This window comes from Gossypium hirsutum, chromosome A03 (genome assembly GCF_007990345.1).
Source record: "Gossypium hirsutum isolate 1008001.06 chromosome A03, Gossypium_hirsutum_v2.1, whole genome shotgun sequence".
NCBI lineage: Eukaryota > Viridiplantae > Streptophyta > Magnoliopsida > Malvales > Malvaceae > Gossypium > Gossypium hirsutum.
The window spans coordinates 97,387,392-97,399,395 of NC_053426.1; the positions used below are offsets into that span (position 1 = coordinate 97,387,392).

The following is a 12,004-nucleotide window of genomic DNA, read 5'->3' on the forward strand; positions in this document are numbered from 1 at the left end:
CTAGTAAGGAAGGAAGGGAGGATGCGGTTTGAACGTTAGGAATTGCTTGTGGAATTGTGGGTGTATTAAGTACCGGGATAGATAAGGTGGGAGAAGATTAGTTTGTTTCCGTAGGAAGATTAAGGAGAGATTGAGAGACTACAATAATTTCGTTCATTCCAATAAGAGAAAAGATAAAAAAAAATGCCGTTTAGCTTTAGGCTTGTGATACCATGAAAGAGTTTAAATGCATGGGCAAAAAACTAATCAATTATTATGAAATAGATACCTCAAAACATAAAAGATAAAAATAAACTATCTAATATCCAAGTTATTGGTTGGGGGTGGGGGGGGGAATTATAATGGACGAATATATTTCAGTCCACGCTTTTAGGAACTGCTTGAAGTGCTTAACATTCTCTTCAGTTATTACTATTTTTTAACATGTTCGTCTCTTTAGTGTCAACGTCACCTCCCCATTTCTTTATCCTCTCCCCCGCCATTGAAGCCTGCAATAATACACATATATAATTCAAGTTAGATACAGCATTTCCACTTTTGCAGTATATATTTATCATAAAATGATGGATATTATTTAATTTCTCTTACCTCTTTATTCCAATTGGTTTTGTAAATCATTCCAAGTAGTACACAAGTTTGGACGACTGTTCCTGTTAACATCCCACACCAAATTCCCTGCACAACAAAATGTAAATAAAAATTAAAAAGATAAGCAATTGAGCTAAGCTCAGAAAAACATTTCTCAAAATCTCCAACTCTTCCAAAATAAACAATCAATATCAACTGCAGTAGACCTTAGCAACAAGTAGAAGCTTTTAAGGCCGTTGCACCAGCTAAATACAAGCCCCATATGCTCTTGAAACACCAAAACCAGTAACCCAAATCATGCCTACGTATTTCTCAAGAAGTCATACCAAAACATCCTATATGATATCAGCGAAAGCTCCCCCACTCAACAAAATTCCAAAAACTGAGATAAGATTCTATCAAACCAAAGGCCTCACCTAATGTGAGAGTGAGACCAAAGGATCTCCAAACAGATAATATAGGTATTTACGAAATGAGGAGACAAGGAGATACGTACCTTGACACCCATGTGAAGCAGGAAACCTAACGTCAGACCTAAAGGAACTCCAAACAGATAGTAACACGTAATATTTACGTATGCAACAGCAGTCTGCCATCCAGCTCCAACCGCCATTCCTATATCATACTTAAATTTAAAACCATGCAACCAAATTTCCATTAAAACATAAATTGAAAAATTATGAAAATGGATGTCATAAAGTCAAACCTGAGAGGACAGGTTGAACATTGTTGATGGTAATGCAAAGGGCCAAAAGTGGCGTGAGGTCAATAACCATCTCTTGAACTTGTGAATCGTTTGAAAACAAGTAGGGATAATGGTTTCTGAAGATGATAAGAATAAGGGCTATCGTAATACCAATCATAAATGAATACGACACTGCCACCAACAATGAAAATTTCGCTGTTCTAGGATGCCCTGCTCCCAATTCATTTGAAACCCTCACGCTGCACTTTCATTCATTTTTAATAAAAAAAGAGTAAATGTCTGCCATTATTATTAATTATTTTTTGCATTTAATTTGTAAATAATTAAGATACTATATACTTTATATAGTTTCAGTATCACCTTATAGCTGCATTCATTCCCATAGCCACCATGATTGTCCATCCCAGTATGTTCATACTGCACGATTCAGCATTCCAGATCAGTTCTTAATTCTACTCATATACTGGGATGTCAACAAAAAGAAATTAATTTAAACAAGAATAATAAAACTACAGTTAAACATAAAATTAATTTGCTTTTATACCAACTATATATTTACCGGGAATTTTCTTATTCATATATTGGAAAGTTAAGATTACAAAAATATCATGCGGTATGCATGTGTGTCACTGTTATTGTCTGTTTGTATGACATAACTGCGTGCGTCAGATGTGGTTGATATTTGGTCAATTACAGTTTGAATTATTAGTTGAATGGAATGCAAGATTTTAGATGAAATCAGCAGATCCTCCAGTAGGCGACCTTCACATTTAATAGAAACAAACAGTGCCCCACAATCAACAAGTAGTGGTTAAAATGATTACTTAAAAAAAGTGCACTCACCAGATAGATCCACTGATACTTCGGCGTTCGTTAGGTATCCAGCGAAAAGTATCAATGCCATGAAATACCATACCTCTAAACTGCAAATCATTTTATACATTTATTAACCATTTCTCTCTTCCTTTCCTGGAATCTAACCATCTATTTTTTTAAATTTAGAATTTAAATTCAATTATTAATATTATTATATTTACTTTTATAAATTTTATTGATGTGATATTTTAAAATAAAAAACAATATTTACTTAATATTAATATAATTAAAAAATAACGTGATAATAAATTTAAATTTAATAAAATAATTTTAATTTGTATTTAAATTTTAAGATCTAAAAAAATTTAAAAATAAAAGTATATAAACAAAATTTTAATTTTATTAAAAGAACACTGGTTTTTTTTACCTAAATTAATAAAAAAATTAATGACACATGTTATAGATTACTTATGAGAATAATATATTTTCTACAATAAAATTGGATACCACCAATATGTGTCAGATGAGGACCAACTATAAAAAAACAACATGTTAATAAAAATAAATAGATCCCAAAATAGATGTATAAAATTCAAAATTATACCATATTCACTCCAAATTAAAGAAAAAAAGAACTATAAGTATGGAAATTTTTTAATTTATTTTTATTAAGATATTATTTTTATAACTGCGGCCTATCCAATTTCACTGTAAAAAACATATAATACTCCTAAATAATCTAAAATATGTCCATTTTCTTAATTAATACTTTTTTATTATTTAAATAAAAAACCCAAGAGTACACTCATATTTTAATAACAATAAAACCGACAAGCTTGTACTGAACTGCTGATATAGAAATTTAAAGCTGTACATACTTTACTGATATAGAAAATTGAAGTGTAGGAAACTTGTTTCCTTTTTTTTAGGTCATAAAGTCCAATAAGGATTTTTTACCCCCTTAATTTAAAATAAATAATTAAATATTAAAATGATTACCCTACAAATTAATTATCAAAATGAATTGTTTATTACAATATTTTTTTATGTCAGCCTGACTGATTAATATTATTTTAGTTCAAGTCCCACAAATAATATTATTTTATCAATAAATAATAAAATGTTATATGTAAGAATTAAACTTAGAATTATCAAATTAAACATCACTCACTCTACCGCGTAAGCTAAAACAATTATTTTTATATATAATAATTACAATCACTAATTATATTATAATTCGATATAATTAATATGTTAAGCGATATTAAAAAATATCGTGATAAATAATTTATTTTGATAATTAATTTATAAAGATTGCTAGGTTAAAAAAAGGGTGAAATGAGAAATGATATTGTTTCTATCTTGTCATGTCTTGTATTGGAACTTCATATAAAATATTTCAAAGAAAAATGAATGAACGGTAGGTATTCAACTGAAATCTTTAAAAAAATAATTCTAAAAAGCCCAAAATTTAAAATTATTTTTTTTTCAATGTATTTGTTTCAAAGTATATTTTAAAAAAATTATATCAATTTTGAAACGTAACTTTCGGTATAAATATAAAATAAATAAATGTAAACAGATGTGAAATAAATAACAATATCAATAATTTATGAGAATTAAATAAAAAGTTAAAATTTATATAAATAATTACGTGAAATTAAAATTAAGCATTTAAAATAAGTTTTAGGTAAAGGGTTTAAACTCGTTCTTAAAAATGTTATAAAGCATTTCTCACACATAGAATCACGTTGAAATTGGAATAATAAATTTAGGGATTTATATTTTGAAAAAAAATAAAAAGACCTAATTCATTTTTAAAAATGATTTTTAGTTTTTTTCTGCCTAGGGGACTTACCAGAGCATTACTGCTGAAGCTAAAGACAATCTAACAAAACCCCACAGATGTTGAAATGCCTTCCAAGAGAAGCCGGTCCAAGTCCGATCACAAGCGCCGCTAATTATGTACAAAAACTGAGCCACAACTATGAAAATCCACGACATATTTAAAACAACGGCTGCACCCGCTAGGCCCCATCCCAGCTTTAGCATCAAGAGCCAGCTTAATACAGTGTGCAGAACCAACACCACTCCTGCTATCACCGCCATCACCATGATCTTGCTCTGCGCCTGTAAGAACTTCGCCATCGGAAAGTTGAACGCGTAAGCAAACAGTTGAGGCAACATCCACATTGCGAACATTCCGGCCGCCTTCGATATGCTTTCTGTTTGGCCTATTACCCTCAAAAATTTTGACGCGAATATGTATAACAAGCTTAACATCAAAGCCGTTGAGTTGAGGATGACCCATGATCTTTGCATGTACGCCCCTAACATACCAACCTGCCCTGCTCCAAATGCTTGGCCGCATAAAGTTTCGAGTGCACTTCCCATCCCAAGCTATTCAAGTTTTAATCAAGTATTCTGCGATTACTGTTATTTGTAACTAAGCTAACAAAACTAAAACTAAAACTATTAACGAAGGAAATTTAATTTACAGATTTACCATGACGCCGAAGGAGAAACCGGCGATGAATGAATTCTCCACGGAGAAGGCGGCAAGAGCTAGAGTGCCAACTTGGCCGGAAAAGACTTGAGTGATAGCGCCGAGGGAGTATCGGCAAAGAGATGTGAAGATGGCGGGGCCAGCAAGGAACCAGAGCTTCTTGGACTCTATCAGGTATTCTCTGAAGAAGTCACGGACGCCGTTGATCGGTGGGATGTCATCGATGCCGGCCGTGAAGGTGGTGTTTGATAGTCTAGAAAGTAACTGCTCCTGGTGGTGGCTGTCCTCGCCGACTAGCCGAGGGGAAAGAAGCGGTTGCTCAGCATCCTCCATAGCCATATGAGAGCACAAAGAGCAATCGGCCAAGATAGATGTAGATAATATTTTTGGATAGAAGAATGATTTGTTTGGAGATTTTAAGTGTATAAATTTATATTCGAATTTTAAAATAAAATTCAATCCGGGAAATTTATGTAAATATGTTGAAAAAAAAACATTTCAGAAATTACACTATCTTTTAAAAAAATTACCGAATTTTATGAATTTTATCCATAATTTTTCCTACCATCAAATGTTTTGGTTTTTTGCTACATATGACTTAATTTCGGTCTAACATTCCTTTGGTATAAAATGATTTTGCAAAGCATGACCAACTCCTTAATATAATGTTTTTTTTTTTCTCAAGGGCGAAATCAGAGTTAATATTTTACGCTTTTTCTCGCCCAACCTTTTTGACCATTATTTTAATATTTTAAATATTTATATTGTTATTTTAAAATTGTTTGGATACATTATAATTAGATTAAAGGATTTTTTTTTTACTTGGATAATATAAAAATAATCTTTAAATAGTATTCCATCTCTATTATTTACCAAAATATATGGATTGAATATTATTTAGGGATGGAGGGTTTGAAGGTGGCGGCTCCACCATTATTTTGCTAGCAATCATAACTCATCATTAAGAATATAATTTGTGTTAAAAAATATAATTAAATGATGGAGGGAGTGGGACAGGCAACACATGTATCTAGTTTACACCGGTTAAAATACAGGTTGAGGAAAAATCATTTTTAAAGGCCGGAGAAAGGAACATGAAAGGCAACACCAATGGAGGCATAGTTTATTTTGCTAGCAATCATAACCCTATCATTAAGTATATAATTTGTGTTAAAAAATATATTTAAATGATGGAAGAAGTAGAAGAGGCGACACTTGTATGTAGTTTATACCGGTTATAATATGGGTTAAGAAAAATTAATTTTTAAAGTATGGAGGAGGTAACCTGACAGGCAACACTAGTGGAGGCATCGTGTTAGGCGACACCTTTCTACGACAAAAGTGACCACACACTCAAGGGGTCTGATGACTTAAATGGGTTGATTTAAGACACGGGTGAAAAAAATGAATTTTAAAAGAGGGGCCATGGTCCTCTCAGCTGTAAAAAAAAAATAAAAAATAAAAAAAATTGTAAGAGAAGCTAACAGTTTATGAGAAGAGAAGAATGGGAAGATGTAGCACAGAAGAGAAGAAAAGTTTTGAAAGGTTAAGTTTTATTATTGTAATTTTTTTTTGTTTAGGGCTTTAAAGGGAGGAATATATTGTTATGTGGTTTTAATATTTATTATATGTTTGATTTAGGGATTAGTGTGAAAGGAGGCAACAATAAATTTTTTGAAAGGTAATTTTTTTTAATTATAATTTATTTGTTTAATATTTTTTAATATTTATTATTCATTTGAATTTGTTGTTTTGGAAGGAAATGAGGCAACAACAAATATTATTTTGAAGGTATATTTTTGTTTTGTAGTTATTATTTATTTGGGGTGATTTACTTAAAAATGCTCATCTCCAAGTATATTTATGAAAATAGGCTAATTTCCACATTATTTATCGGAAATGGCCGGTTTTAGCAAAATGCGTCCATGTAGGAGCGTTTTAGGGGGAAAATGCCAGCAAATCGCACCCTTGGGGTAACATATTGCCATGTCAGTATAAAACGCACTGACGTGGACCCGCTTTCCTGACCTGGTGGGACCGAATGTTTAAAACATGGCCAGGTTTTTACAAATCCCTCGATTCCACAAAACATTGTCAGAATTAGAGGAAATTTGTGTTAAAAATTACATTTTGAGGTATGATTAACAAATGGATATTGAAGATGAAAACAAGACTTTTAAAAACCAAAATAAAAGAAATCTATTATGTTATATAAATTTAAAAGTAATTAAACATTTGAAATAAAAAAAAATTCTATGTCATCTGTCACATGCTAGTTATACATTGTTTGTAATGTACTAAAAAAATGCTTACATGCATTGATAGCTATTGATGAAAGATTTATGAAATGATTTTACTTAATTTCTTGATAAAACACTTTATTTATAGATGTAAAAATAATTATATAAAATTTAAATCCGTAATTTAAAAATAAAATAATAGTTCAAGATCATTTAAAATTAGGATGTTGATAATAATTAATTTATTTAAATATTTCAAACCTAATGCCACTATTAATAGGAAAGCAGTTCTCTGACTGAAATTAGGGTTCCTCCAATAGATGAAAACACAATAGCTCTCATTAACATTCTTTTTAGCTATTGTTATTATTATCTTGTAGCATATTCTTCTCTTCAGAGTGAATTTCGCCTCCCCATTTCTTTATCCTTTCCTCCGCAATTGAAGCCTGCAATAATATATATATATATATAATTCAAGTTAGATGCAACATTTGTAGTTCTTTTCTATATATCTGTTTAATTTTTCTTACCTCTTTGGTCCAATTGGTTCTGTAAATCATTCCTACTAGTACACAAGTTTGCACGACTGTTCCTGTTAACATCCCACACCAAATTCCCTGGAGAGTAAAATTAAAAGAAGCAATTGAGTGTTTGCAGCACTCAGCATTTTTATAAATTCTCTTGCACTACAAAGATTTTCTTGAAAAGTTTTTATTTGAGTTGGATGATGGAGAAGATACATACCTTGACACCCAGGTTAAGCGCAAAACCTAATGTGAGACCCAGAGGAACTCCAAAAATATAGTAACATGCAATGTTTACATAGGCAACAGCAGTTTGCCATCCAGCTCCAACGGCCATTCCTATATAATAAATAATTTTGTTTATAATGTTTTAAAGGTAACTGATATCCCTGAAACTAATTAAGAAGCAAAAGAAGACGAAACCTGAGAGGACAGGTTGAATATTGTTGATGATAATGCAGATGGCCAAGAGTGGTGTGAGGTCTATAACCATCTCTTGAACTTGTGAATCATTTGAAAACAAGTGGGGATAATCATCCCTAAAGATGATGAGGATTAGGGATACTATAACACCAACCATAGATGAAGATGTCACCGCCACCAGCAATGAAAATTTCGCTGTTCTTGGATGCCCTGCTCCCAGTTCATTTGAAACTCTCACGCTGCACATTCATTCAAATATTTATAAACAAAAATTATTGTCTGCCATAATTATTAATTATTTTTTGTATTTAATTAAGATACTAATACAGTTTCACTATCACCTTATAGCTGCATTCATTCCAAAAGCCACCATGATTGTCCAACCCAGTATGTTCAAACTGCAAAGTTCATCATATTCCAGAGTTTTATTTCCAAATATATATATTTAAGACTGGAATTTTCTTACTAATATGATGGAAAAGTTTAGACAGAGGTCATGTGATGTGTCAGTGACAAAACTGCGAGCGTCGAATTTGTGGTGAAATGTCCTGACTCTCCTCTTCTGCAATGCCCACCTGACTTCATTTACTCCACGTTACTAAACGACGAAACCAAACGCAACTTTGTTTTTTCTTCTTCCTTTGTCTTCTATGTATTTAATTTTAAGGTGCTATTAAATATAGTTTGATTAAGGGAAAGTAGTTTGGAGGTTGCGAGTAATTTATTTTTACATAAAAACTAATATTTTATATTTTTAATTTTTAAAAATATTAATATAATCTTATTAAACATACATATTTAATTATTTATGTTTAGTAATATAATTTTATTTTAATAACATATTTTTGACAATAACAATTTTAAATTTTAAATAATATTCTATTGAAAAATATTTATATTAATATTTTGATAATATATATTACAATTTATAAATATTTAATTATAAATGTTTTATAGTATGAAATATTATTATTTTAATCATATTAATATTAATATTTGTTTAAATAATTTTTAATTTTATTTATCACTTATAACTCTGATGTGTCATTTTTCGCACTCATATATCTAATATATGAAATTTAAATTAAATTTTAATTAAATATTTTTTATTATTAAGTTTATATATGATATTTATTGTTATAAAAATATTATCTTATTACAAAATAAAATTTAATTGTCAATTGTAACAAATATATTTATGTTATATTTATTTTATTAAGAACAACTTTTAAAAATGATTTCAAGAAAAATGATCAAATAACGAAAAATATAATTTTTGATACTATATTTCATATTGATATCATGTTTTATGTTTTAGTTTAATTGTTTATACTTTAAATTTTATGTTATAAATAGTGTTTTTTTTTTGTTAAGATGAATATGATTTAAAATTGATTTAGAAATTATATTGTTAGTGTTACATAAAAATTAAAAGTTCAAAATTCAAATTATGGTATATTGGTTGAGTGTTTATTTTCTCCAATATAACTTTGATTCATATTATAATATAAAAAAAACCCAAAGTTCAGAAATAGAAATTAAGGTTGATAAAAAGATGTTTAAATTTTCATCCGTAATTAATTCAATTATATTTTTTACTTAAAGATTTTAGTTCCACCCACGACATGGGTGTAACATAATATAATAGTATTAGACTTACATAATAAATTTTATTTAATTATTTATGAAAATTATAAAATTAAATTACTAGATTTGAATTATTATATTATTAAATATATAATACATCATTATATAATTTATATTTATTAATAAAAATTGATTTTTATATTTATTATTAAAAATAATTATTAATAATAGAACAATTAAAGCAAAAAACCCAAGCTTTAAGCTTAATGTAAAATTGAAATAATTAAAAAAAATTACAATCTAGATTCCCCTAACCTAGGTTCGATGAATCCAACCCAACTAATCCATAGATCTGCATATACTAATAGAGGAGTGCAATGATTAATTTGTTAAATCTTCAAAAAGTAAAATTGATGTCAAAAAGAATATAGTTAATAAAGAGAAGTAATACCCTACCCAACTAATCCGTAGATCTGCGTATGACTAGTAGTCATAGTCGAGTGCCATAAAATTACTTTGAAATCTTCAAAAAGCGACACTTATCTTAAACAAATATAAAAACGAAAATTTAATAAAAGACAAGTAATGACAACTAGGGGTTAAAATGATGCTTTAAAAAAAGAAAAAGGTGCACTCACCAGATCGACAACGCATCCACAGATATATCAGCGTTTTTCAGGTATCCAGCGAAAAGTATCAATGCCATAAAATACCATACCTCTAAACTGCAAATGTTTTTTGTGTTAACACTTTATAAACTTAAAACATATTCCTTCAAATTTGTAATAATAATGATAATAAATTGGATTTAAACATGCAACACATGGGGCTTCTGTTTTTGTTTTTGCTTGAAACAAAAAAAAAGCTCCATTTCTAAAGTAACTTTTTTACTTCCCTGTTTTTATTTAATTTGGATTTAAACAAAGAAGCCCAAGTGTTAGGTTGGACTTACCAGAGCATTATAGCTGAAGCAAAAGACAATCTGACAAATCCCCAGAGATGTTGAAATGCCTTCCAAGAGAAGCCGGTCCAAGCCTGACCACAAGTACCGCTAATTATGTACAAAAACTGAGCCACGTCTATGGCAATCCACGACCCGTTCAACACAATGGCTGCACCAACTAAGCCCCAACCCAGCTTTAGCATCAACAGCCAACTAAACAAACAGTGCAGAACTAACGCCACCCCGGATATCATCGCCATCGCCATCATCTTGCTTTGTGCCTGTAAGAACTTCGCCATCGGGAAGTTAAACGCGTAAGCAAACAGTTGCGGTATCATCCATATTGCGAATATTCCAGCGGCCTCCGCTATGCTTTCCGTTTGGCCTATTACCGTCAAAAGTTGGACCGCGAATATGTATAACAAGCTTAACATCAAAGCCGTTGCGGTGAGGATGACACATGATCTTTGCATGTATACCCCTAGCATATCAAGTTGCCCTGCTCCATATGCTTGGCCGCATAAAGTTTCAAGTGCACTTCCCATCCCAAGCTATTCAAGTTTTAATATCAAGAATTGTAATTAGTGTTATTTTTAACTAAGCCAGAGACCCAAATGAAAACGGAAATCTAATTTACAGATTTACCATGATGCCGAAGCAGAAACCGGCAATGACCGAATTCTCCACGGAGACGGCAGCGAGGGCCAGAGTGCCAACTTGGCCGGAAAATACTTGAGTGATAGCGCCGAGGGAGTATTGACAGACGCTGGTGAAGATGGCGGGGCCAGCCAGGAACCACAGCTTCTTGGACTCAATCAGGTATTCTCTGAAGAAGTCACGGACGCTGTTGATTGGTGGGATGTCATCGGTGCCGGCGGTGAAGGTGATGTTTGATGGTCTAGAAAGTAACTGTTCATCCCCGCCAACTAGCCGAGAGGAAAGAAGCGGTTGCTCAGCTCCCTCCATTGCCACGGGAGACGTAAAGAGCTGGAATACAATATATAATATCAAGTCAACCGGCCAAGGTATATATATATACAGACAATATTTCAGAAGGCGGTTTTGGGTAGAGATTGCATTTATTATAATATTTTCCACGCTGATCCAAAATTAATTAAAGAAATTTAATGCATTTTAATAGTAAAACATTTTAGTTTAAATCTAAAACCCATATAAAATAAAGATCCATTTTGAAATTTTGCTTTTCTTATGTTTGGGCGTTTACATAAATCTTATATTTGTTTTTTCCAATTATTTTAATTTAAATTCAATACATGTGACTTTTATTTTAATTTATCCATTTGATTTTAATTATAATTATTTAAATATTTTATATATATAGTTGTAATTGTAATTAACTTGTACTCTGTTAAAATCTTAAACTTAATCATATGATTTTTAGTTTAATTCAATTCTACTTTTTTCTTTTTATTATTATTAAATCGAGTAGCAGTAGCAGTCACATTAATTAAAAGATCACGCTGGTCTCATGGTCATTCATGCATGCCCTCGCATAAACTCAAGCAACGCTCGACTTGGAAGCCACAATTGTATCATGTGGATTGTTAAGATTTCATAGATCTGTATATTTGTTTTTCTTATTTAGTATTATATATTTATATAAATTAAAATATTAATTTATCTTATATATTTATATACTCATGTGTTTAA

General features: G+C 30.6%; 2 protein-coding genes across 4 annotated transcripts; both read right to left on the reverse strand.

The window, feature by feature from the left end:
• Positions 1–227: 227 nt before the first annotated feature.
• Positions 228–5,187, reverse strand: LOC107886538 (protein DETOXIFICATION 29). 3 transcript variants are annotated; one of them, XM_016810531.2, is made up of 8 exons: positions 4,617–5,187; positions 3,969–4,510; positions 2,119–2,217; positions 1,655–1,711; positions 1,295–1,533; positions 1,085–1,203; positions 589–675; positions 228–488 (listed from the first exon to the last, which is right to left on the reverse strand). In XM_016810531.2, exons 1-8 carry the CDS (start codon positions 4,953–4,955, stop codon positions 402–404), a joined length of 1,569 nt encoding a protein of 522 aa, XP_016666020.2. In that variant the 5' UTR covers positions 4,956–5,187; the 3' UTR covers positions 228–401. The 3 variants fall into 3 exon arrangements, with proteins under 3 accessions (XP_016666020.2, XP_016666018.2, XP_040965112.1); XM_016810529.2 differs by lacking the exon at positions 2,119–2,217 and having other exon boundaries at positions 4,617–5,186; XM_041109178.1 differs by lacking the exon at positions 2,119–2,217 and having other exon boundaries at positions 3,969–4,534; positions 4,617–4,758.
• Positions 5,188–7,065: 1,878 nt separating this feature from the next.
• LOC107886539 (protein DETOXIFICATION 29) lies at positions 7,066–11,536 on the reverse strand. Its single transcript, XM_041109192.1, has 8 exons — positions 10,979–11,536; positions 10,343–10,884; positions 10,029–10,115; positions 8,145–8,201; positions 7,804–8,042; positions 7,601–7,719; positions 7,387–7,473; positions 7,066–7,302 (listed from the first exon to the last, which is right to left on the reverse strand). Exons 1-8 carry the CDS (start codon positions 11,297–11,299, stop codon positions 7,210–7,212), a joined length of 1,545 nt encoding a protein of 514 aa, XP_040965126.1. The 5' UTR covers positions 11,300–11,536; the 3' UTR covers positions 7,066–7,209.
• Positions 11,537–12,004: the final 468 nt, after the last annotated feature.